This window comes from Impatiens glandulifera, chromosome 8 (genome assembly GCF_907164915.1).
Source record: "Impatiens glandulifera chromosome 8, dImpGla2.1, whole genome shotgun sequence".
In the NCBI taxonomy this organism is placed as follows: Eukaryota; Viridiplantae; Streptophyta; class Magnoliopsida; order Ericales; family Balsaminaceae; genus Impatiens; species Impatiens glandulifera.
In genome coordinates this window covers 44220948-44248750 of record NC_061869.1, presented here as the reverse complement: position 1 = coordinate 44248750, position 27803 = coordinate 44220948, and the positions used below count along the sequence as shown (strand labels likewise).

Genomic DNA, 27803 nt, shown 5'->3' with positions numbered 1-27803 from the left:
GAAACAAGATTTATGTTCTATCTTTTTAGTTTGTAGCGGTAAGTTATATGTATTTAAAATGAGATTTAGACCAATAAATATGTTTTGAAATTTATATTGATGTCATTCTAAGGAGCTTAAAATGTATTGTCTTAAAATAAGTTTTAAACTAAGATGATTTGAAATTTTAGTTGAAACAATTTTTAAGTTAAAACTCTTTTTATGTACAAAATTTTATGTCATTTGTAGTGCTTGTCATGTCAAATTAACCGTAAGGCCATGTTAAGCGAGATGCATGTTTAACGCTTAACATATTAATCGCTTAAGAGATTAATGTTAAATATTTAACAAATGAATGTTAAAAATTTCAGCAGACTAGATTTCTGTCAAAAAAAAAATTTGAAATTGTAGTTCTGAATGCTATATTAAGCGTTAAACAGAGTATTTTAGAGTTAAACAGTGTCATTTTAGCGCTAAATAAAGTCATGTTTAGCGCTTAACTAAGTCATGATTAACGTTTAACTAAGCCATGTAAACGCTTAATCAAACATGTGAGAGAATGAGTATTCAAATTTAGAAGAATTGTTGGACGCGTCCATTTCCAAGCACCCACTAGATAGAGGAGGGCAGTGATGAGCCTGAGATGGTGGAGCATCAAGTGAAAAATCAAGGGGATGTAAATGACCTGGGGGTGATGTTAGTAATTGAGAATGAGTATAAGAAAGAGGAACCAGCCTAGCAAAGGTAAATAACCTACAACTGCATTAATGAGTATTGTAGAAGCTACAAATCAAATTGACATTGTTGCACAAAAGATGGCAGATGTCACATAAAAGTTGGTAGATATAGAAACATCAACATAAGCACAAAACATGAATGCAATTGAAATATTTGAAACCGGGATCAATGTTTTATCCGATGTCATAAATACAAATGAATTTAGGAAAGATTCCCTCCTCAAAATCCTTACAAAGACAATCTCTAAAACACCTCTATAGAAGGAACACCCCATGTATATCAAAAATCAGTTGCAAATGTTAGACAAGTCTCTCCAAATACATATGGTGGAGAATGATGTTGGTGCGGAAACTATTATAACTAAGAAAATAAGATTTTATTGATAGAAATCTTAAGTAGCTACAACTCACTTAATTTTGATATTGAAAAACTAATAAGTGATCCTCAATTTAAAGGATAAGACAGAAGGATCTAGAACTCAAATTAAATACAATTCATGACACTAAACAATGCATCTCTTGAGCTTCATCTTCCTTCACGCTTCATCTTCAACTCCTGAGTTTCACCATCACATTAAATGTTTTCCAAAATTTATTAATTATTTATTATTTTTAACACCCCTCTTAATTAGTAATCTTGAGTTTCTTCTTGAATTTGTCAAATTTATCAATCGTGACGGTTTTGGTCATGATATCTGTTGGCTGATTCTCCATCTTGATAAACCTCATGAAAATTAATTCTTAAGTAACCAAATCTCGAATAAAATGATGTCGTAGTTCAATATGTTTGGACCGAGCATTAAAACATGATTCTTTGTCATTGCAATAGCTAACATATTGTCACAATAAATAATTGTCGGCTCACATTGTTTAAACTTCATGTCCTTTAAAAATCTTTGAAGCCAAACAGCTTCACAAGCTGCATCAGTACATGCTATATACTCTGCTTCGGCTGATGACAATGCTACAAATTTTTGTTTTCTTGAGCTCCATGATATTACATTTGATCCAAGACAAAAGATATAATCGGAGGTATTGATTTTGTTGTTCCACGCTCGGGGTGCCTACTTTAACCCATATAGTGTCTTTTTTAATCGATAAACTTTCTTCTCTTTTTAAAAAACCTTCGAGCCGCTCAACATACACCTCTTCTTGAATTTCTCCATTTAAAAAAGCTGATTTTTAAATCAAGTTGAAATATATTTACCTCCAATTGAGCTGCAATGGCTACACAAGTACGGATTGTCTCCATTCTTGCAACATGAGCATAAGTTTCTGAGAAGTCAATTCCCGGTTGTTGAGAATAACCCTTTGCGACAAGTCGAGCTTTATGTTTTTGAATCAAACCATCCTCACTGTACTTTACTTTGTAGACCCATTTTAAACCAATAATTTTCTTTCCATCTGGCAAGTCCACAAGTTCCCATGTTGAATTTTTCTCAATTGTAGATACCTCGTCCTTCATTTCTTTTTGCCAATATTCTTTTTGAGAAGATTTTTGGAATGATTGTGGCTCACAAGAAAATAATCCAAACTCAATTTCATCATAAATGTCTTGAACCATTCAGGTCTTTCTTGGAGGACTATCTGAATCAGGTTCTGAGTCTTGTGCAGAAGGTTGAGATGAGCTAGCTTGGGATGTACTAGCTTGGGATGCAATTGGATCAGTAGATAGTTGTGATCTCAAGTCTTCAACTTTTTTTCACTTCCAATTCCAAGTAGCTTTTTCATCGAAAATAACATCTCGAGATACAATAATTTTGTTGGTCAATGGATTCATCAATCGATATCCCTTGGATTCATCACTATAGCCAATGAACACAAGTTTTTGGCCTTTCTCTTCAAACTTCTCCCGAATTTGAGATGAGATTAGAGCATAAGCAATACTCCCAAATATTTTAAAATGATCAATGACGGACTTTTTATCATACCAAGCTTCAAATGGAGTCTTATTTCTGACCGCTTTGGTTGGTGATCGATTGAGAATATATATAGCTGTGTGAACAACTTCGGCCCAATATAGATTTGGAATTCCCTTTCCTTTCAGCATGTTTCTCGTCATCTCTACAATCGTATGGTTTTTTCGTTCAACTACACCGTTTTGTTGTGGAGATATACTGACGGTTAATTGTCTTTTGATACCATTATCTTTGCAATATTCCGTAAAGGAATTTGAGAGATATTCTCCTCCACGATCAGTTCTCAAGCACTTCATTATATGACCACTTTCCTTTTCAACTAGAGACTTGAATCGTAAGAAAATAGAAAATGCTTTGGACTTTTGATTAAAGAAATAAATCCACATCATTCTTGTATAGTCATCAACAAAAAGAATGAAATACCTCTTATCTCTAGGAGTAAGAGTTTGCATCGGGCCACATATATCATAATGGACAAGTTCAAGTGGTCCTTTAGCTCGCCATGTAGTTTTGGGAAATGGGAGCTTGTGCATCTTTCCATAAATACAACCTTCACATATATCATTCATCACTTGAATAGAAGGAAGTCCAACCACCATATTTTTCTCTTTTAATAACTGAAGTCCCCGTTGATTTAGATGACCATATCGAAGATGCCAAAATTTATTCAAATCTTCATTTTCCACTTTTAATGCACACTCACTTTTTAATGGAAACGTAAGAGAAAATGTTTTATCTTTCATTCTTCTTTTTGTCAAATATTTTGCAACTTACATCATCAAAATATACCGAGAAGTTCTTCTTAATAAGTTGTCCAATACTAAGAAGATTATATGAAATATTAGGGACATATAGAACATCCGTGATAAGCTTTTGTTACCTCCCGAAGTTGGTTTAACAATGGTTCTTTTTCCTTTCGCATCTTGATAAGAACCATCTCCAAGAACAACGGTTGAAGTAATGTCCGAGTTGAGCTCCACAAACATATCTTTATTGCTTGTCATATGGTTGCTAGCATCGCTATCAAGATACCATCGAATTTTTGACTTCTCTTCACCATTTAGAGAACAAACATAACATCATAATCTTCTTTCACAAATTTTGTATTATCTTCTTTTTTCTCCTGATTTTGAAATTGACAATCTCTTTGAGAATGATTAGGGATTTTGCATCTTTTGCATTTGAAATAACAATCTTTTGACTCATGATTTGATTTCTTGCAAATGATACAAGAATAAGAATCAATTATTGAATCGTAATTAATATATTTGATATTACTAACAATTATTGAACTTAGTTTTATCCAAAACTATTTCATCAATCATCAAATCAAGATTGTTAAGTATTTTTAAATCAATTAAAAAATTCAACCCAACAATTTCCCCCTTTTTGATTATTTAAATTAAATTATCAAAACTTGTTGAGTTCATTAAAAAATTCAACCCAACACCAGCTTTCACTACAAACGATTGAAAATTTTGGTCAAAGTTATTTCAGCTTCATCGTTTAATTTCAATCCCCTCTTTACATTTATGTCTATTATTTTGTAGGATCTAATATGTCGTGTCTCCTAGTGCTTAATATATGGTTATGCTCAAGACATACATTTGTTATCACAAATTTATCTTATTCCAGATAACTACATTAATCTTAACATTACAATTTGTCTTAGTTGTAGGTCTAGATTATACAACATTTTTGGACCGTGATGCTTTCATGCCACTTTTGGCACAAATAATTGTGAAGTATTTCTGATTACTATTTTAACCATTTTTGGTCTCTATTTTATAAATGCCGAATCCAATTGATTGGACATATGATTTATAAAATTCACGAAATTCTTCTTCGAAGGAAAAAGTCATTCCAACATTGAGAATTTGGCTCTAGGTAACAAATGAGAAGGTTCGCTCATAACATTACCAAACCGAGAGAGCTAAAAAAGAGAAAAAAGCCAAAAATTATTTCAATTCAAATTCTAAGTTACTAGGAAACCCTAAATATGGCTTTGTAAAACACTAATCATGACTATTTGGTGCGCTAAACATGACATTGTAAAGCGCTAAACATGACCATATGAACAACAACACAACTGTTTGAAAAGCCATGTCAAACATCTAATTTGGTAGTAAAGACTTAGAATTTATCTTTAAATTCATTCCAAATTAGTTTGAAAGACTTAACATATCTTTGTAAAATGTTAAATATGGCTCTATTTAGCATTAAATATGGGCATCTGAAAAACAATTTGTTGTATATGTCAATGAATTGATATCTTTCATTCATAAACACTAACTATTGACATGATTGATTGATAGATTATAGGTCTAAAATCAGTAAATCTAAATTAATTCCAACTTAATCCGGAAGGCTTAACATGACTTAATACATCGATAAAAACATGACTATACTTACCTCTAAACGTTGACTTCTGAACAACAATTATTGAATATGTCAATAAATGACTATTATCTTTCATTCATAAGAAGTAACTATTGACGATTTGTTGGTTGATTATTGCTCTAAAATTAGTAAAAAAAAAGACATTTCAAATTAGTTCGAAAGGTTTAACATGACTCTATTTAACGTTAAACATGGACATCTGAACAATAGTTCGGTGCATATATTACTAGGAAACGCTTAACATTGTTTTGTTTAACGCTAAACATGGCTTTGTGAAACACTTAACGTTATAACGTTGTAAGGCGTTAAACATGATCTTCTGAATAAAAGTTTGAGAAATATGACTATGCAAAATATATATATATATAAAGCTGAAAAAATTATTATTTTGGCGAAAATATTTGTAATCTTTAAATTCACGCAATAAATAAATCTACAGTTTTAGATTTGAAGACGATTTTTCACGAGGAGAGGTGAGAAAAGTGACAAATCGACGACAATGTCTAATTCTAGTTCTGGACAAGTGACCATGTTAAATTTTGTGTACTTATTTTCGTAACAACTTCGCTGCTCAAATTGGTTCTATATTTAAATTTTATTTTAAACTTAATAAATCGGTTTTGAATGCTTGAAGAAAAAATAAAATAGGTTCCGAAACTATTTTTGTTATTCGGAAATTCAGGGTTTAGGGTTTAAGCTTTACAATTTCATCTTAATCACGACAATGTCTTCAGCTTGAAATGCAGAGCTTTCAGAGCTTCTCCTTAAAATCTTCAACCTTCTCGCCTCAGACTTTCTCAGTTATCCGCAAGATGAAAATGCTTCAGTTATCAACAGCTCCTGTAGTTTCCGTCCTCAAAAACGGCCATCAGGTCTCTCTTCTCTTCTCTTTATATCTATATATATACATATCACACTTCGCAATACTCTTCAAGCATCAGATTCGCTGATTTTGCATCAAATTTAGCAGGATTTCTATTCCGTTTGAGGAATTAACGAGCCTTTGCAGCTGAACATAATCTAATTCATTCGCTTTCCTGTATATTACTCATGCTATTTTCTATGCTTATTTCAATGGTTATTAGATTTAATCTCAAATGTCTTGGAACATTTTTGTGATTTTTCTAACATCAAAATCCGTTGGAACCAGCTTATCTCCAAGTTGCTTGATAGAAGATGGAGACTAGCCAAGCCTGATGCAGAAATTCATCAAATAATATTTAAGAATCACAACAGAGAAGCCCCTGAAAATACTTCATTTTTTAATAATGTCAATCCTTGTTTGGCTGGTAGCAAAGTAGACTATGATCATAGACCGTCCTTCTATGTGGTGAGGGATGATCTTTTGCACCCACTCGTCAATGGAAATAAGGCTAGAAAACTGGATGCATTGTTTCCTCTGATAGAAGATCATGCAGTGACTGATATGGTGAGATTACTCTTGCTTGTAATTTGGTGTGGAAGCTTCCTGTTAGCCTATTCATTCTGCTGTTTGTTTCTGTTAAGGATTAGTAGGTTAAGTTAGTAGTTAGGAGGTTCTTGAAGTTTATTATGTTAGTTAGTTAGAACTTCATTTTTCTCCTTCTTGCATCACAGTCTCGTTTAGTTTCCTCAACTTGTTTCAAGCTCGTTTTACTCACTGCATTTTTAGAAATGGCTCAAATTATTTCCTACTGTCATTCTTTGGTTAACTTCTTAAATCATCTCTATACAATATTTGCAACTCCTTAATCTCTATAATTTACGTAAAGGAATTAATAGAGTTAACCAAGAAAAGACGGTGAGAAGTAAATTGAGCATTGTTTAAAAGTTCACAAAGCAAAACGAGTCTATCACAAGTTGAGGAAGGCTTTTGACGCAATTTCAGGAAGCAAAAAATGAGCTTCTTTCCTTGTACCCAAAGTTGTTAGAGGGTTTTAGTTAGCTCAATAGTTTGTTATAACTAATAGTACATGTGGTGCATCCATGTGTTTATAAATAAGGCGAGTTAGTTGAAAGCTTATCAATATACGAATAGAGTGCAGACTCTTAACTATGGAGGTTATTCATGGTTTTCTCATTTAAGGGCTTAGCCATTCTTTTTTTCACCTTATCGTTTCTTTTAATTTCAACCCTAAACCCAAGAAAGTGTCACAGTTCTTTCCAGTTACAGTGTTATAACACTTATGCAATTAAGGCGTAAGGCGTGTTTCTCCTAAGGCCATGTTTGGCTGGTGCAGAGTTGAAATTAAATTGGAATTGGGGCCCAATTTCGAATCCTTTGTTTGTTTGATGAATTATAATTCGAATTATAATTCCAATGGAATTGAATGTATATGATTTTTTAATTTTCAATTTCTTCTTTTCCACTTCTGAATTGCAATTTTATGATCAATTTATATAAAATTGGAATTATAATTCTAATTCTAAGACCAGTTATTCACATCCAAACATAACCTAAGGGTTGTTACAAATTAGAAGAATATAATTGTTAGATATTGCTAACTTACTATTATAAATAGAATAGAGGAAGTAGGTAGGATATTTCTTATTAGATTATGTATGTTGAAATACAAAACTATTTCTCCTTTAGCCTAGGCTATTCCTTATCATTCATAATATTTTTTGGTTCTCATCTCCTTTCTTCTATAAACCCTACTTTATCATATTTCTTGTATAAACTCTAGAGGTCTGTTACATTAACTCCTAACTTGTTCTACTAATTAGAATATGTTCTTATTTAGTCTATAAAGTATCCCTACTACCACTGTTACACCATATTGTGGAATTTTCAGGTTACATGTGGAGGTTGTCAAAGTGCACATGCAGCAGCAGTTGGTAATAATATATGTGAATGGTGATAACAAACTAATAATTGAATTTTGGTGAGTTTTAGAACATTTCCATAGAATTATGAAATGGTTTGATCCATTTGCTTCAATATGTGGCAGCTGTTTCATGTTCGGAGAGAGGAGTAAAGCCACATTTGCTTCTCAGAGGAGAACAACCTGAAATCCCTACCGGCTACAACCTCATATCAATGCTATATGGAAATGTCATTTATGTCCCTAGGTCTGAGTATGCCAAGAGATTGGAAATGTTGTTGAAACACGCCAATTTGATAGCCGGCACTAATGGTCATGTTAATTGGCTAAGTGATTTATGTGAGGAAACTTTTCTACCTGTAACAGGTGAAGTTCAGCACCATGATGAATGCTCAAAGAAAGTTGTCATTGTCAATGAAGGGGCTGGAGAGGTGCTAGCATTGCTAGGTAAGAGGCTAAACTCTAGATACCATTCTTGTTAGGTTATATGAGTTTTCCTGCATTTTCTTTTTGAAAACCAAAGAGCTCTTGTTACGAATAATGAGTAATCTCACTGTTACCTCCCGCCATCATCATCAACACATAAGGATCAACAACCCTCATGATCATCATATCATCGATTCACGTCACTCAAATCAAAGGGATGTCAATGAATGAGAATCAGGTCTTGTAGCTGCTGGGATCCACTTCAAGATGGATTCCCTTAGCTTTGATGTCGTCGAGATCAATACCAAAATCAAATCCTTTCGCCATTGTTTTTGGAAAATCAAAGATTTTTGTTAAACCACTGTAAATGTAAGGTTACATATTGTTGAAAACCTATAATTAGTTCGGTCAAATCACAACAATAGTTATTATAAACTAAGCGTACAGTAAAAACAAAATGTTGGTCCGGACTATCCTCTGGGGAAGGGGAACCCAATTGTTCCAACCCCATTCATATCAACTTCTTGAGATTCAAAGTTCTCGAAATTTCTTAGATCCACTTGAATAGAGATTCCCTCAGCAGTGTTGACATTGTCTTCCACTTCACATTATTTTCGTCGTAATTAATACCAATCTTACAACATTTTTCTTCTCCTCATCGAGTTTTGATTTAACAATATTCAGTTTCTTCTTATCCTCACTCCGAAGGTACTCACTAGGATCTTCTCAACTCTTCTTTCAGCTGCCTCATCCACACCACCAAAAAGAAAGAGACACAAAACTTCTTTCCGAGACACTCTTGCCCGCACTATGCATGCGTTCTTCCATTCAAAACAAAAAATTTCTGATCTACTGCTTCCATTTCAAGATCTCCTTTTTTTTATTGACGTAGTTAATTAAGGCAAATATACAATCTCCGAAAAGGAATATACTCTAACGTGTTGATTCATAGTAAATTGTGAAAACATAGTCCAAACAACTTCACCAAATGAAAGTTATGAGTTGATTCATAGTAAATTGTGAAAACATAGTCCAAACAACTTCACCAAATGAAAGTTATGAGTTGATTCATAGTAAATTGTGAAAATATAGTCCAAACAACTTCACCAAATGCAAGTTATGAGTTGTTCGAAGAATGAAAAAATGACCTTAATTAGACGTTATCCATGACACATTAGGATTGTAACTGATTAGGTTGGATTGAATCATTTAATAATCATTGATGAAATTTTATGATGTACATTTTCTATCTTCTAAAAATGAGAACCGATCATATTCAACATCTCGTTCAATTTTTGTAAATTCTTCTTATTTGTAGGTTTTAGAAGGTCTTTTCTTTTTTTGCCAAAAAAAAATGCAATCTCCTTTTTTCTTTTTCAAGTCTTGATTTACAATCTTATTATATTTCATTTCCTCGATTCGCTAAAACTTGCTTAGATTGTTTTCTGTCTTTGGTGAAATTTTGTGCCTTACAGTAACGACAATTTTCAGTAAATATCCTTGTGGAAATGAGGAGCCTATTTTTCCTTTAAAGTTACAACAAGATGCTATCATCTGAGTTGATGATGAATTTATGGACCTAATCCCAAATTGTTTTATTCATTTCCACTAAGAAAATGGACACTAATGGAATTGATTGTAGATATTGATTAGCTTCATCCTTCTGCCATTTTTCTCATGTTTTTATTGGATATGCACTCTTATGTTACTCTTAGATAAGTTATGTAGTTTTAGTTGCAGTCTTATTTTGGTAGTAAAAAGTTTGAGCAATAAATTCAACTACAGTACTTTTTTTATAAACAAAAATGTATCTGTTTGAAATTGTGATCTTACCCATTCACACCTTTTACCAATGGTGAGATTATTTGTTACAACTGTAAGTTTGGTAAATTTCAATGAGATCAAGATGCAACCTTTTTTTTCTTTTTATTCTTAAAAAAATCACACTATGACAGGTGTTATTCGGCTTGTAGACTATTTGTCTCGGGATAATGTATTTGGGAAGAAAGAAAAACTAAAAATTGTTGTAGATGCGGGTACTGGGACAACTGCTGTTGGTTTAGCTCTTGGAGTAATATGTTTAGGGTGTGTCACTCTATTTCAAATTTCAATGATTCTCAGTTTCCTTTTTCTCTTTTTCGAACAATTTTACTCATATCTTGATTTTTGAGTTTCAGGCTTCCATGGGAGGTCACCGCTGTAATGTTAGCCGATACACTTGATGGATATCGAAAACAAGAGAAGAAGCTAATATTTGATTTTCAAAGATCCTTTCCATCTCCATTTGTTGATGAATTGTTGAACACAACAAATGGGGAAATTGTTCAATGGATAGAGCGCAACCGCCCAAGAAAGTAAGTCATTGATTGATCACGTTAGATGAAAAAAGAGTTATTTGGTAATTCACGTAGTTCAATAGAAATAGTCTTGCTTAAGAGAATATAGGTCCTCTAATTCGATTCCCACTAAAAACTTTTAAAGTTGAATTTAGAGGCTGTGCTAGCTTTTGAAAAAATAAATTGAATTATTCGGTTCAAATGATAAAACTATCTTTTCAGGTGCTCAAATGTATCATAATGTTTTTGTTAATCCAAAAGCTATACTTTTTATCCAAAAATTAATTCTCGGTTCCTTAAACCCAAAGTACCCATTTGTGACCTGAAATCAGTTTTTATAGAAACATAAATAAATTTTTGACTAAATTGTGTTAGGACACATATCTATATATACATAGACAAGAACAATAAGTGTTTTCAAATGGGGAATATTATTTAATCTTATATATATATATTGATTGGTGTTTGTAGATTTGGGAAGGTTTTAGAAGGAGAAGTGAAGAAATGCCAAGAAATTGCTAAAGAAACAGGCATTCTGGTTGATCCAATATATACTCTGTCAGCATGGGAGGTTGCAACTAGTCTTTGTTTGGACACAAAAGTTGCAATGCTTCACACTGGGGGCACACTTGGTATGTTTGGCCTTGCACAAAGGTACAGGTCTTCTTTCACATGTTGAAATCTTAATATGTATTTTTCATCAATTTTGAAATTAATGTTAGTAAATTCATTATTTCTAAAAAATTTTGAAATTAATGTTAGTAAATTCATTATTTCTAAAAATTTATATAACAATAATTGAGTTTTTAGATAATTATATTTTGTCACAATTAATATCACAATTAACCCATTTGATAGTTCAAATGACAAGAGTCGGTATTTAAAATATTAAAAATTACGGGTTAGATTCTCATCTATAACGTTTAAGTATCTATAACGTTATCCCCTCTTCTAGCCTAGCGGCAACAAGAGGTGGATACCCCCTAGGCCTCCATGAGCTTCTGAGTTCGAGCCCGTCAGACGACAAATTCTGCGCCTGGTTAATGGTTAAGTATGTTTGCGGGCTATGTACTTAATCCGCGGGGATTAGTCGCACTCTATAAGAGCAGCGGAACCCAGTGTTCTAAAAAAAAGTATCTATAACGTTTAAGTTGAAGCGAAGGTTATAACATAGTCATGCCAAGTTGCTAACTTCTTCCATTGAAATTACTTTCTATTTTTTATTTATTTATTTATTTTTTGGTTGAGAACGTTGAGTTTCACTTCTTCTATGAAGTGCAACTAATCCCCGCGGTAAACACATAATCGGAGACACACTTAACCACTTAACTAGACGCAAAATTTGTTACCTAACGGATTCGAACCCAAAACTTCACGAAGGTTGGAGATATCCACCTTTTGTTGTCTCTAAACTAGAAGAGGGATACAAAATGTGTCTAAACTCGTTTATCTAGCGGTCTAGAAAGAGTTTGTGTGAATTGAGGGTGAACTTTTGTTTCTTGACCCTTATAATTTTTTTTTGTTTGTTTAATATTTGAGACATCTTGCTAATTTTATAAAATAGAAAAAATTATAGTTAAATATTTATTATATTAGATAAAATTTAAAGTAATTTAAGTGTGTTTTAAAAAATAAATATTAAGTGTTCGATTTTTATCTAAACACGATAAGCGAAGATAATGTAAAAATGCCAACTTTTTTTTCTTCTTAATATTGACATTTGTAATAAACAATACTTTTGTTCAAAATCAGATATATTTATATGATTAATGTGACATAGACTAGGATATTAATATATTATAAAATGTGGGTTGTCCCTTTTATTAGCAAGTTCTCTATAGAGCATATATTGAGATTCTATTCCCATCACATTTGTCTAACATTTGATTTACTTAAAATATTTTTGCTAAATACTTCAAAAAATTTAATATACATAATATAGTTGCATAAAGGGAATAAATAAAATATAGATTGACAATTTAATAGGTTAATCAAGCGTACCAAAATAAGAGGATATATATATATAAATAAATAAAACCAGTGTAAAAAAATAATTTATGTTATATATATATATATATATGACCAAATCACAACCTATCACTTCTTTAAGGTTTCATAAACAAATGTGCAAGGCATCCATCATGTGATGGCATAAAAATAAAATAAAATAAATATATATATATATATATATATATATATATATATATATATATATATATATATATATATATATATATATATATATATATAATATTTAGAAGAGAGATATATAGAGAATTTGGGGGAGAGAATGAGAGAAGGAATGACTTGACATCACTTCATTGGTTAGAAAAATGAAAAAGTTGAGAGAAAAGAGAGAAATTATTTGAATTTTCAGCAAATCAGATTATACCACGTTATTTCCTGTCTTATTCCCTCACCCAAATTCTCTCTCCTAATCATTTTTCATATATTTATTCATTATATTTAATCATTGTAATACAAATAATACCATGAAAATGAGAAAAGAAAAAATAAAAAATATTTCTACATATGTCCATTCTATTCGATAATTAAATTTTGAAGAAGTACTCTTAATTTAATCATTTGGATCATCTCGATTATGATTATTCTAGTCGATAATTGAATGAATTGTTAATATAATTTATGATTTTGCCTTTTATGACCTTACACATAACACCGTTCTTCACTAAACATGTCATAACATTTTTTTTTGTAATATATTTTGTAACTTTGTATGTTTTTTTTTTTTTTTTTTGTTTTAACTGACATTTATTTTTGAATTAGTAGATGTATATAATTTATGACTAATTTAGGACATAAATAAAATTTTTATTGGAATTTTATTGTAAATTTGTGACTTTCACAAATATATATAATAAAATATATTATTGTATTTAATTTAGTTTCTATATGAGTAAATGTGACAAACTATGACTACAACTACAATTTTCTATGTTATGAAATGATGATTGTCCCTGTCAATAACAAGTGCTCAATAAGGCATCTTTTGAGATTTAGTCTATAGATACTTCTCAATAAATGAACCCTTTTCATATTGTGGTAAGTGCCACTTTGAACTTTTCTGTAACTGTATTTAATTATTTATTTTTATAAATGAAACTATTTTTTTTTTATTAATCTATTATAACCAAAAAATTACATAATGTCAAGTAGTTAATATTAAATTATTTTATTAAGTAACAACTAAATATTTCATTTTTGTAAAAGATATGTTATATTTTAAGCCGGGTTATGAAATTTTTGCCAAACCAGCTTATAGTTATAAAACTTCAAGATTAGAATTAAATAAGACTAAAACCAAACAACTACTTGTTTTATTGGCCATACAGTTAGATTTCTAATGTGTATATATTGGCGTTTTACAAACAAATAAAAAGGGCAGCGTCTCTTTCAAAGCTAATGTCACTAATATTTAAACAACTACATGGTTAATTTCTTGAACTTCTCAATATTATAAGATAATATAATGAGCTAGATAGAGACATCAATTACGCTTTGTCTTTCTAATACAACCAAACTTCTCATAGGTTATAGTAAACATTAATTAAGATTAGTCTAATTAATGGAATAATTAACAAAGAACTTAAAAAAAAAAAAAAACATTACCTTCTTCAGGGAATATCTGACAACAACAACAACAACCATGTGCAAACCGATGTAGTTCAAATGGAGTGTCTTTCAAATCTTTTTTATGACTGATTAATGGAATTCCCTGAAGAATTTCTAAATATCTTCGTAAAAGATGATTGATTAAAGTTATTCTATTTTTAAAATGAATAATTTATATTTTAAAATAATAACTTTTTTTAAATTATATCCAATTCTATTATATATATATATATATTTATATATATAATGATGCTTAATTTTTAAAGTATCCGGATTGCTTACTGAGTCGAGAGCTGTGGTTAATTTGGATATATATATGAGAGTAAATAAATACTTGGGTCGGATTCTGAGTTGACCCGTCCATAAACTTAAAATGGTTAAAAATAAAATTAAAAATGTTATAAGTATGATTCGAACTTGCAACTTAACAAAAAAATTACAACTTTTTAACCAACTAGACTAATAACACTTTATATTTTAAATTTAACACCAAATTTGATAAACACGAGACATTTTAACAATATAAGTTCATTTTTTTAACTAACTAATATATATATATATATATATATATATATATATATATATATATATAATGATGTTTCATTTTTAAAGTGTCCGGATTGTCGGGTCGAGAGCTGTAATTAATTTGGATATATATATATGAGAGTAAATAAATACTTGGGTCGAATTTTGGGTTAACCCACCCATAAACTTAAAACGGTTAAAAATAAAATTAAAAATGTTATAGGTATGATTCGAACTTGCAACTTAACAAAACAAGAACAACTCTTTAACCAACTAGGCTAATAACACTTTATATTTTAAATTCAACACCAAATTTGATAAATGCAGAATATTTTAATAATATAATATAAGTTCAACTTTTTAACTAACTAATATATATATATATATATATATATATATATATATATATATATATATAATGATGCTTCATTTTTAAAGTGTCCGGATTGCCGGGTTGAGAGTTGTGGTTAATTTGGATATATATGTGAGAGTAAATGGATACTTTGGCCGAATTCTGGGTTGACCCGCCCATAAACTTAAAACGATTAAAAATAAAATTTAAAAAATAAGAATAAAAATGCTATAGGTATGGTTCGAACTTGCAACCTAATAAAATAAATACAACTCTTTAACCAACTAAGTTAATAATACTTTATATTTTAAATTCAACATCAAATGTGATGAACGCGAGACATTTTAACAATATAAGTTTAACTTTTTAACTAACCAATATATATATATATAAGTGTCTGGATTGTCAGGTCGAGAACTGTGGTTAATTTGGACATATATGTGAGAGTAAATAGATATTTTGGTCGGATTGTGTGTTGACCCGCACATAAATTTAAAACGGTTAAAAATAAAATTAAAAATGTTATAGGTATGTTGCAACCTAACAAAATAAGTACAATCCTTTAACCAACTAGACTAATAACACTTTATATTTTAAATTCAACACCAAATCTAATAAACACGGTGGTTCATCAATAGTTTTTAACCGGCCATTATTTTCTTTTGACTATGCGCTATAGATTTTACTATTATTAGTGAGCAATAATGGAAGAATTCTGTCATATTTATAAAGATAGAGGACATAATTCATATGGATATAGTAAGTCTCGTCTGGGCTACTTTAATTGTAGTCTTTACATTTTCTTTTTCACTCGTAGTATGGAGAAGAAGTGGACTTTAGAGGTCAAACTAATTGAGTTGAGAAATCAAATTGTAACAATTGTTTAAGAGATCGTTCTGCATTGTGAGAGTAAATAGATACTTGAGTCGGATTATGGGTTGACCCGCCCATAAATTTAAAACGGTTAAAAATAAAATTAAAAATGTTATCACATTTTTACCGTAATATTTTTTTCACGATTTTTTATATTATTATACTCGTGAAAATGCACGTGATACATGCTAGTTTATGATAAATTCTCTTAACTTCATTCATTTATAAGTAAGTACATTGGAATTCATAAGTGCAAATAATCATTATTTTTTTTTATCTATATTTGTAATTATGTAATTATATATGGGGTTAAAAAATACTTATATTATTGGTATATCAAAAACACCGTACCACAAACTATTAAAAATATCAATTTTTTAGTATACTGAAAAAAATTAAGGTGATACCGATACCGAAATTATAGGTACAGTAAATGTATGAGATTTTCAAAATTTCCGTATATCGGTATATACATAAATAATATTTATAAAAAAATAAAATAATCAATGAAATATTAAATATTAATGCTTTAATTTCTATTTCAAAAATTAAATTCATCCATTCATTATGAAATTTTCAGCAACTAATTACTAAATTTATTTTTTTCTTCGAACATAGAGACTCAACTTTCAAGATATCTATTTTGTTTTTCTAAATTTAAAAGATTTATTTATTTAAAATAGATTTGATTTTAATTCAATTATAAAAATATCATTTTAAAAAATTAAATTAAATCAAAATATTATTATACTTTAATATTATTCCATATATGTAATCCATATACATTTTTAGGTATTAAGATATTGTACCGAAATTAAATTATACAAAAATTAAGGTATGCCAAAATCAAGGAACGATAAATGTATGTATTTTGTTATACCGAAACGTTCGGTAAAGTATAAGGTATGAATAAAAAATTAAGGTATACCGTACCGACCCACCCTAATTATGGATATCCGAGATTCAATTCGTATTTACAAGCATAATTGTAAGCATTAAAAAATCCACATACCCAATTTATAAATTTTAAAATAATTATTTTAATTATTTTTGAATAAACAAAATCAAATTAATTAATCTGAAGACCAAAACTTAATTAAACAATTAATTAGATTAATTAGTGTAATAATTAAATCATAATCAATTAAAGATAATGCCAAGAAAAATAAATAAAATAATTTGACCTTTCGTGTTCATCATTTGGTATCAATCAATCATATGAAGTATAAGGAAGCTACTGGAAAGCTCCTTACACTTCCTCAAACTTTAAAAACCAAAAACTCATTTTTTGGCCTTAAAACTATTTTGAACAAATTGAACATCACCCAGACCGAATGATACCTTGAGATGATGTTCATAATGTTAATGAGAGCTTTGTAAAGCTATCCCGACCCTTGGATTAAAGAATACAAGCCTCAATCAAAACTGCAAAATTTGTAGTTTTGATGTTCTTGAGGACCAACAGGTCTGGCTGAGAAATTTTAGCTATGATCGAAAGGTCCGCATAAGGAATTTCAGCTAATACCGGGAGGTTTAACCCTCAACTCAAAGAATCAGGACGAAAGGAGTTTGACCAAGTTTTCTTCAACTAGGACCAAGAGGTCCGACCGAGAAATCTAACCAAGAACCGAGGAGTCTCGCACCTGAACGAGAACTCCCAGACCTATGATTGATGAAGTTAGCCCCAAGGTAACCCATGACCGGTGGCTTTTCCGCACCTCGACCGAGTATCTCCAGACCCCGACCAAGGATCCTTGACTTAGGATCGAGGCCTCTTAGCCCCGATCGATAAAAACACACCCAAGGAGGACACTAGTCCTAGGGCTTGTTTGGTTGCCTTTTTCAATTTCCAAAATTATTTTTATAATTTTGGGACTTCAAACCATTTTCTAAAAACTCCCAAAAAATAAAAATGATTTCAAAATATTTTTGGAATATTTTTCACAAAATATTTTGACAACGGTTAGTTTGGATTTATTTTTAAACCCTAGTGCCTTTTAAACTGATGTTCTTCAAATATACTCTTCCTTAGTCGTCATCATCATCAATATGTACCAATATTTAAATATTGTTCTTACAATTTTAAATACACAAAAACACGTGAATGTCTAGGATCAGAAGAATAACTAGTTAAAATGAAACGTTATACAACCAATTTTCAAAAGCTAAGACTTTATAATGTAGAGACAATTTTAAAACTAATACGGAGGATGAAACACAAAAGTACTTTCCCGAAAATTACCAAACTTCGAACTAAACAAAACTCTAGTGAAAAATGCGTTCGTACACTTACACATTTTATTGATTTTAAAAATAAATTGGCGACTCTATTTCAAATAAATAATCTTCTAAAGTAATTAAAAATTAATTTAAATATAGATATCTAAAAATCGAATTTTATTTTGATTATTGCAAATCTAAAAAGATTATTTAAACTTGAATCCAAATTGATTATTTTAATAATTAATTTCAAACTGTCAAGATTTATTTAAAATCTTTTAAAATAATATTTTAATTTAAAAAAATTCATGACACACACCGATGTTGAAATTTCTCGAACAATAAATTTTTTCGAAAAAAATATTTTTCGGGGTTACAATAATTTTGTTATATTAATATATTAATTCGATTGCATGTATATCATGATAATACATTTTAATTACTATCTAAATAAATTGATTTATTCCTATCTATATTCAATTTATATATTAATTCGATTATTTGTATATTCTTTTTATAAATTAAGAAAATACAATTTTTTATATGAGATAACAAATTTCACAACTGTAAACATTAATTTTTAACTATCCTGATTTATAAATATTTTAAACAAATTCGAGCCATCACAACGATTTTCTAAAATTTCTGTACGAGCTCATTGCACGAAATAAGAAAGAAATAGTTATTTTGGAAAAATGTTGTATCCATTAAGTTAAAAAATAATTAAAATCTAGACTAATTTTAAATAAAACTCAATTATATATATATATATATATAAATAAATTATATAAACTAAAATAAGTTTATATCTATTAATTAATTTTTGTATGTATTTTTTAAGGTTAGAAGAATGTTTGCTTGAAAATGCCACAACTTAGCCAAGACAGAAATCGAACTAGGTCACTTCCCAACGCTCAAGCAGCAAGGCCCATGAGCCCCTAGAGTCGAGCATTGTCCAACACTAAGATTTCCTGCCCAGGTTCAGCCCTCACGCAACGCACGACCAACAACGATGGGCTATCTTCTTCTTCTACATGTCGTCAACATTACAACTACTTTATTTGAAAACGATTTTTTTTTTATCTTATTGGGTTTTCAACTAAAAGATAAAGTACAAAAACAAGAAATGATCACCGTAACTTATGATAATTTCTCCTACATCCATAGGGCGTCCCACTCGCTGAAAGGAATATAATTTTGATAGGATTGGTGTTTCCAATAGAGACTAGGGTCTGACTATTATTAACAACTTATGACAAACAATTCGAGAGAAATCCTGTTAGAGATTAATATTTCTTTCTATTCTTCACAAATCCTTCGAACTCTTGAAACATTTTCAAGGGCGGAAGTGTTCGTCAGATTTGAAGCTTGAACCAATAAAAATAAAAGACAGAAAGTAAAGAACACAGCAGGTTGTTTATGGATGTTCGGAGCAAATCCTCCTACGTCACCCCTTCTTCCACAACCGAAAGGAATTCCCTAAACTCTTTAAATAAAATACATTTTACTGAACTAGCTAACACTCTGTTGAACAGAACAACCTCTATTCAACTTATAATATTATCAACAATATCTTTCAACTAGACAATGTTTTGATTTTTTCTCTCTTAAACTTAGAAGATGTTAGAAATCAGTAAGTGCAGGAGTGTAAACAAGTAAGATTGATAGCCGGTAGATGATGATTTGTCCGTTGTCCTTGAGCATCTATTTGTAGTAGAAGGACACCAACGGTCAAATCTTCTTCATGGACACGTGACAAGCATCCATTGGAAGGCCGACTATAGTACAATAGTACAACAGACTCTAAACAAATGGATTGTGGCCGTATCGAACTGGTAGTGCTCTAAATATTCTCTCTGATATTGTCTTGTACTAGACAAATCGTTGGAAGGATATTTGTGTATGTGGTGTTCGTTAATTTGATGGAATTAGCTGGCTTGTCAGACTGCACATGATTGCTTGGAGAAGAGTAGCAAACAATTAGTTGATCATGGGTAGACGTATGCTAACTTCAAACGGCTGCTAAAGCGAGGCATTAGACATGCTCCCACTAGTAAAAACGTAACATTTAAGGGCGGTTTTTACCGCCGTTATTGTATAATTTACCGCTGCTAAAAGACAATTGCGGCGGTAAAATTACCGTAGTCAACCGCCGTTAATAGTTCCGCCGTTAAAGAGATTTTGACAATTAAGGGCGGTAAATTTACCGCAGATACTAGCTTTTAACTGCGGTTTATAAAACCGTAGTTAATAGTCTCTAACTGCGGTTTATAAGACCGCAGTTAATAGTCTCTAAATGCGGTTCCTAAAACCGTAGTAAATCTTGGAGGAGCTGAAATCTTTAGACATGATTTAGGTTCTTGATGCTTGAGAATAGAAAACAGGGCTCTGATACCACTTGATAGGATTAGTGTTTCCAATAGAGACTAGGGTCTGACTATTGTTAACAGCTTATGACAAACAATTCGATAGAAATCCTGTTAGGGATTAATATCTCTTTCTATTCTTCACAAATCCTTCGAACTCTTGAAACAGATTCAAGGCGGAAGTGTTCGTCGGGTTTGAAGCTTGAACCAATGAAATATGAAAGACAGAAAGTAAAGAACACAACAGATTGTTTATAGATGTTCAGAGCAAACACTCCTACTTCACCCCTTCTTCCACAACCGGAAGGATTTAACTAAACTCTTTGAATCAAATACTGTTTACTGAACCATCTAACACTCTGTTGAACAGAACAACCTCTATTTAACTTACAATATTATCAATAATATCTCTCAACTAAACAGTATTTTGATTCTTTCTCTCTTGAACTTAGAAGATGATAGAAATCAGTAAGTGCAGGAGTGTAAGCAAGTAAGATTGATAGTCGATAGCTGGTGATTCGTCCGTTGTCCTTGAACATCTATTTGTAGTATAAGGACACTAACGATCGAATCTTCTTCATGGACACATGGCAAACATCTATTGGAAGGCCACCTATAGTACAAGAGTACAACAGACTCTGAGCAAATGGATCGTGGCTGTACCGAACTGGTAGTGCTCCGAATATACTCTATGATATTGTCTTGTACTAGACAAACCGTTGGAAGGACATTTGCGTACGTGGCATTTGTTCATTTGATGCAATTAGCTGATTTGTTAGACTGCACATGAGTGAGTAAAGCAGAGTAGTAAACATCTAGTTGATCGTGGGTAGACGTATGCTAACTTTAAACGACTGCTGAAGTGAGGCATTAGACGTGTCCATTAGACTACCTAGTCTAAGGGAGTTTTACGTCAACGTCTAATAGCGTGTTCCATTAGACCAAAAAGTCTAATGAAGTTAGACTGCAATGTCTAACTACGCATCTCTTCAGACTTGTCTAAAGGAATTAGACGTCAACATCTAACTACGTTTTCCATTACACTACCACGTCTAATGGAGTTAGACCTCAACGTCTAACTACGTATCTGTTAGACTGCAACGTCTAACTACGTATCACTTCAGACTTGTCTGAAGGAGTTAGACGTCAATGTCTAACTACGTTACCCATTATACTACCTCGTCTAATGGAGTTAGACCTCAACGTCTAACTACGTATCTGTTAGACTTCAACGTCTATCTACATATCACTTCAGACTTGTCTGAAGGAATTAGACGCCAACGCCTAACTACGTTTTCCATTAGACTACCATGTCTAATGGAGTTAGAACTCAACGTCTAACTACGTATCACGTCTAATTAGTCTACATAGACCATGTCTAAGTTATTAGAGTTTGATGCACCTGCATAGAAACAATTAGACAGCTTAGCTTTATTCTTATTTAAACATCATTAAAACTTAGTCGTTTAATATTTTATAATTTCTATTTAATTAACTCTTTACTTAGTTTTTATCAACAATTTCTTCTAAGTTAATTAACTCTTTACTTAATTTTTCCCAATAAATTTACAGTACAAAAAATTGTCAAATCGCAACATATAGTTGCATAATTTTGTTTTTTAATGCAAGTTTTGAAGAACTGCAATTAATCTTCATTGCAATAAAAATTTAAAATATTGCAAATCTTTCAACTATATTTTCAACGAAAATGTATTTTTATTTGAAAATATAATTTGGAAAATATTTAATAAAAATATATTACTAAAATGGAAAAATCTGATATTTTTTCTAAATTTATATTAATATATATCCTTACAATTAAACAAGTAATAAGAAAGACACGGAATAATGCTGATAATAATACTAACATATATTCATGTCAATGTTTACAAAAAGTTTTGCAATAAAATTTATTTCCATTTACTATTCTATCAAATGTTATATAAATAAGGCTGTGATTATTGCAAATTAAAATCGGAAGTAACTGAGATAATATTGATAAATCATTTGTAATAAACATTGCATTAACATAAATAAATAATATATTCGCAACTTGTACTGCAATTCTATTATAATATATTACTGCAAACTATATTACAATTTTATATAATAGTTTTGTAAATATTTTTTGAAATATTTGTAATATTATAGCATTAAGTTATGCATTAATCATTATATATAATCTCTTCGCAACCAGTTCTGCAATGGTATGAAATTTTATTAATGCAAACTACATTGCATATATATTTATTAGTTTTAAAAATTTCGTTTGACATATTTATAATATAACAACAATACGTTTCGCAATAAAAATTATATATAATATTTTCGCAAGAAGTTCAGCAATATAGCATATTTAATAATTTAAATTTTTTTTAATATTAATCTATTACTAGTAGGTTTCACATTAAACTTTATAAATAATCTCTTAGCATTAAATTATGAATTAAACTATAAGAATTTTCACATGAAACATAAATTTTGAAAATATTAATAAATATTCAATGCAAGATTAGTTGCGAGTCTTAATAAATTAAGTCTCCTCGGTTCCCATTTCACCATCAATTCGGTCAACCATAACCTTCTTTTCAACTTCTACACGCCATCATTAAATTTCTTCATCATTTCATCATTTCATCTTTTCCATCTCTTCATCAAATATTTTCTTCATCCCATTTATCTCTCTAAACCTTTTTTCTCTTCATTTTATCATATTTTAAACAAGATCTACTATAAAATATATTCTTTCATGTAGGCCAAGCTCATCCACTCCTTTTTATGACATAAGCTCCGAAAATGAGAAAGAAACCACACCAGAGAGATCATCTACTGAGATCAAAACCATGAAAGCGAAGCTTGCAACATTTAAATCAAAAATTACAAGCTTAGAAGCTAAGATGAAGGATACGAATGAAGGTATATATAATGTCCTTGTTGATATACGGAAAATAAATAGTAAAACTATTAAGGTTGTCAATGACACGACGAAAAATATATGTCATATTTTGTGGATGCTTTGATTTTTTTATTAAAATGTTACATTTTTCGAGTTTTGATAGTACTAATTTTGTTGTTTATATTCATTAGATCAAAGAAGTGTTATCGGTGGAAATCAATTTGATTGAATATGTGCTAGGTGTCATGGATGCACAGAACATGGAAAGCATTTTGGAAGGCAACAAAATGAATAAAATTTAATTTATGAACTTTTACTTCTTTTGAATGGTTTGTATTAAATTTTTGAACAATAGTTTGGTTGTTTTGTTTTATGAATGTTTTGGTTATGAATGGTTTTGGTTATGAATGTTTTGGTTATGAATGTTTTTAACAATTTGTTTATGAAGAGTTATATTTTGTGGTGTTTGAATGCTTATAAATATTTATGATTTTTGGTTATATGATTATTTATTCTTAACATGTTATGGTTATGATTTTTATATTTTTGCTTACATAATTTTTGAAAACTTTATGGTTATAGTTTATTCATATAGTTTATTCTTTAAAAAATTAAATTTTACATACATTTATATACACTTTGCACTGTTTTTAGGCATATTTTCCAGAGAAATTATTGCAAATAATATCGATGATCAATGTCTAGTTCAAAAAAAATGTTTCAAGTCTCGGCTATAGTATCAATCTATAATAACATTTGCATTAATCCACCTTCATCGTCTCATTGCTATTATTTTTGCAATAATAATATGTTGAAATTATTTAAGAACTCTTGCCCTGTTTGAGAATGCAATAAACTTTGCACTAAACCATGTTCAACACCGAATTGCTTTAATCCTTGCAATATTGATAAAACACATTATTACAAAAACTAGTGCAGAACGAATGACATTTTTAGTAAATATTTATCAAATCTCTATTATAATTACCCTGTTTGAGAGTGTAGTAAACTTTGCACTAAACTGTGTTCAACACCGAATTGCTTTAATCTTTGCAATTTTGTTAATACGCATTATTGCGAAAACTAGTGCAGAACGAATGCCATTTTTAGTAAATATTTTTAAACTCTATGTTATAATTGCCCTATTTGAGAGTGAAATAAACTTTGCACTAAACCGTGTTCAACGTCGAATTATTTTAATCTTTACAATATTGATAATACACATTATTGCAAAAACTAGTGCAAAACGAATGACATTTTTAGTAAATATTTTTAAACTCTCTATTATAATTCCCCTGTTTGAGAGTGTAGTAAAAATTGTACTAAACAGTGTTCAACGCCGTATTGCTTTAATCCTTACAATAGTGATAATACACATTATTGCGAAAACTAGTGCAAAACAAATGACATTTAAAGTAAATATTTTTCAACTCTCTATTATAATTTCCCTATTTGAGAGTGGAGTAACATTTATACTAAACCGCGTTCAACACTGAATTGGTTTAATCTTTGTAATATTGATAATACGTATTATTGCGAAAACTAGTGCAGAATGAATGATATTTTTAGTAAATATTTTTCAACTCTCTGTTATAATTTCCCTGTTTGATAGTGCAATAAACTTTGCACTAAACCGTGTTCAACATCGAATTGCTTTAATGTTTGCAATATCAATAATACGCATTATTGTGAAAACAAGTACATAGAGAATGACATTTTTAGTAAATATTTTCAACTCTCTGTTATAATTCCGCTGTATAAGAGTGCAATAACCTTTGCACTAAACCGTGTTTAACGCCAAATTACTTTAATGTTTGAATAATTAATATTATATAATATTGAGAAACCTATTGAGGATCTCTATTTCACGTTAAAACTAATTACACTAACAACAATTTTAGCATTAACAAACTATTTAATAATTCTAACTACCACCAACTACCAATGTACTTGTGTACTTACTTCCTTCACTTCATCTTCTACAATTACACACTATAATATATATGTCTCTCTATTTTCTATCTTCATCCTTTGATCAAAAGCATCAAGTTCTTCAATATATATAATTTCATTTAATATCAAGGTAAATATATGTCTCTATCTTCAGCATCATATATATTAAAAGTAAATAATATTCTCATTTTAATGTATGTCTTCATATTGTATCACATTTTTGAATCTTCACCATTTGATGAACAAAGATCAAGATCTTGAATACATTTTTATATATTTAACATATTATTCTTATATTGTCTTTGATTATATATATCATATATTATTCTTATACATGATTTTATATACAACATCATTTATATATTTGGATAAATACATTTTAATCTTATATTTGATAATATATATATATATATATATATTGTAGATTGCAAAATGAGGGAGGATCGGGTTTGGTGTACAATAATAAACCTGAATACATTGAAATATTTTAAAGAGATTTAGAAGAGTTTATTTCATTTGTCATAGCTCAACCTTCTTATATGGATGGTAAAAAAATCAGGTGCCCTTGCAAAAAAATCCTTATTCAAAAGTTCATTCCGTTTAAATTATGCCACAATTTTTTGCTAAGAAATAGATTCATGAAAAATTATTATACGTGGGCTTCTCATGGGGAAACAATTGAAGACTCAAATGTATACAACTATCTACGTAAACGACATTTGCTAGGTGATAATGATAGATTAAATGTGTATGAGTAAATGATATATGACACGACATCAAGTCACCAACCAAATGTGATGAATGTAGTTTATACCAATTTAAACAAACCCATTTTATCTTAACAGTTCTGGATTACATTAAACGCGACACATAAACCAATCTGGCCTGGTGATCAAAGCGAGAGAAAACTATCACCGGTGAAAAAAGGATCTTTACTGACAGATTTTACAAAGAGTTTTATAAAACTCTCGATATTGGTCTTGAGAGAAAGAAATCTTTCGTTATTAAAAATAAATTCCGAGAGATGTGTAAAACCTTTGGTGATATGAGTTTTCACCGAAAGTTTTTCAAATGACCCTCGAGTTTGACTCTTCCATAAAAAACTGAAAATAATTTTAAGTGTTGGGAAGGGTAATTGCGAAGGTTTTTAGAATACCCTCGGTTTTAACTCTCCCCAAATTGGTAATTGCAAAGGTTTTTCAAAAAACCCTCGGTTTTAACTCTTCCAAAAAAATTAAAAATAATTGTAGGTGTTGGGAATGGTGTAATTGCGAAGGTTTTTCAAAAAACCCTTGGTTTTGACTCTTCGCAAAGAAACTGAAAATAATTCTAAGTATTGGGAAAGGGTAATTGCGAAAGATTTTCAAAAACCCTCGGTTTTGACTGTTAAAAAAAAATAAAAATAATTCTAATTATTGGGAAGGGGGTATTTGTGAAGATTTTTCAAAGAACCCTCAGTTTTGAGTCTTCCCAAAACAACTGAAAATTATTCTAAGTGTTGGGAAGGAGGAAATTGCGAAGGTTTTTCAAAAAATTCTCGGTTTTGAATCATCCCAAAAAAACTGAAAATAATTCTAAGTATTGGGAAGGGGGTAATTGTGAAGGTTTTTCAAAAAACCCTCAATTTTGACTCTACCCAAAAAAACTGAAAATAATTCTAAGTATTGAGAAGGGGGTAATACGAATGTTCTTTCAAAAAACCCTTGGTTTTGACTCTTCCCAAAAAAATTGAAAATAATTATAAGTATTGGGACAGGGGAAATTCCAAAGATTTTTCAAAAAACCCTCGGTTTTGACTCTTCCCAAAAACGCTGAAAATAATTCTATATATTGGGAAGGGGCATTTTCGAAGGTTTTTCAAAAAACCATTGGTTTTGACTCTGCCTAAAAAAAAAGAAAAATAATTCTAAGTGTTGGGAAGGGGTAATTACGAAGGGTTTTCAAAAAACTCTCAGTTTCGACTATTCCCAAAAAAACTGAAAATAATTCTAATTGTTGGGAAGGGGGTAATTGCGATGATTTTTCAAAAAAAACCCTCAGTTTCGACTCTTTCCAAAAAAAACTGAAAATAATTCTAAGTGTTGGGAATGGGGTATTTGCGAAGGTTTTTCAAAAAAACCTCGACTTTGACTCTACCCAAAAAAATTGAAAATAATTATAAGTATTAGGAAGGGGGTAATTGTGAAGGTTTTCAAAAAACCCTCAATTTTGACTCTTCCCCAAAAAACTGAAAATAATTCTAAGTGTTGAGAATAGGGTAATTGCGAAAGATTTTCAAAAAAAACCCTCGATTTTGACTCTTCCCATAAAAACTGAAAATCATTCTAAGTGTCGGAAAGGAGATAATTGCAAATGTTTTTCCAAAATCTCTAGGTTTTGACTCT

The 27803-nt window shown here is 30.2% G+C and overlaps 2 protein-coding genes across 2 annotated transcripts; one reads left to right on the top strand and one right to left on the bottom strand.

Annotated features, from left to right (window-relative positions):
• Nucleotides 1-1340: 1340 nt before the first annotated feature.
• On the bottom strand, nucleotides 1341-2280 carry LOC124913378 (uncharacterized mitochondrial protein AtMg00820-like). The gene is made up of 2 exons (XM_047453963.1): nucleotides 1924-2280; nucleotides 1341-1430 (listed from the first exon to the last, which is right to left on the bottom strand). The coding sequence occupies exons 1-2, from the start codon at nucleotides 2278-2280 to the stop codon at nucleotides 1341-1343; spliced, it is 447 nt and encodes a 148-aa protein (XP_047309919.1).
• Nucleotides 2281-5775: 3495 nt separating this feature from the next.
• On the top strand, nucleotides 5776-11345 carry LOC124913377 (D-cysteine desulfhydrase 2, mitochondrial). The gene is made up of 7 exons (XM_047453962.1): nucleotides 5776-5899; nucleotides 6121-6464; nucleotides 7810-7852; nucleotides 7966-8286; nucleotides 10221-10350; nucleotides 10443-10619; nucleotides 11073-11345. Exons 1-7 carry the CDS (start codon nucleotides 5776-5778, stop codon nucleotides 11278-11280), a joined length of 1347 nt encoding a protein of 448 aa, XP_047309918.1. The 3' UTR covers nucleotides 11281-11345.
• The last annotated feature ends 16458 nt before the right edge of the window (nucleotides 11346-27803 follow it).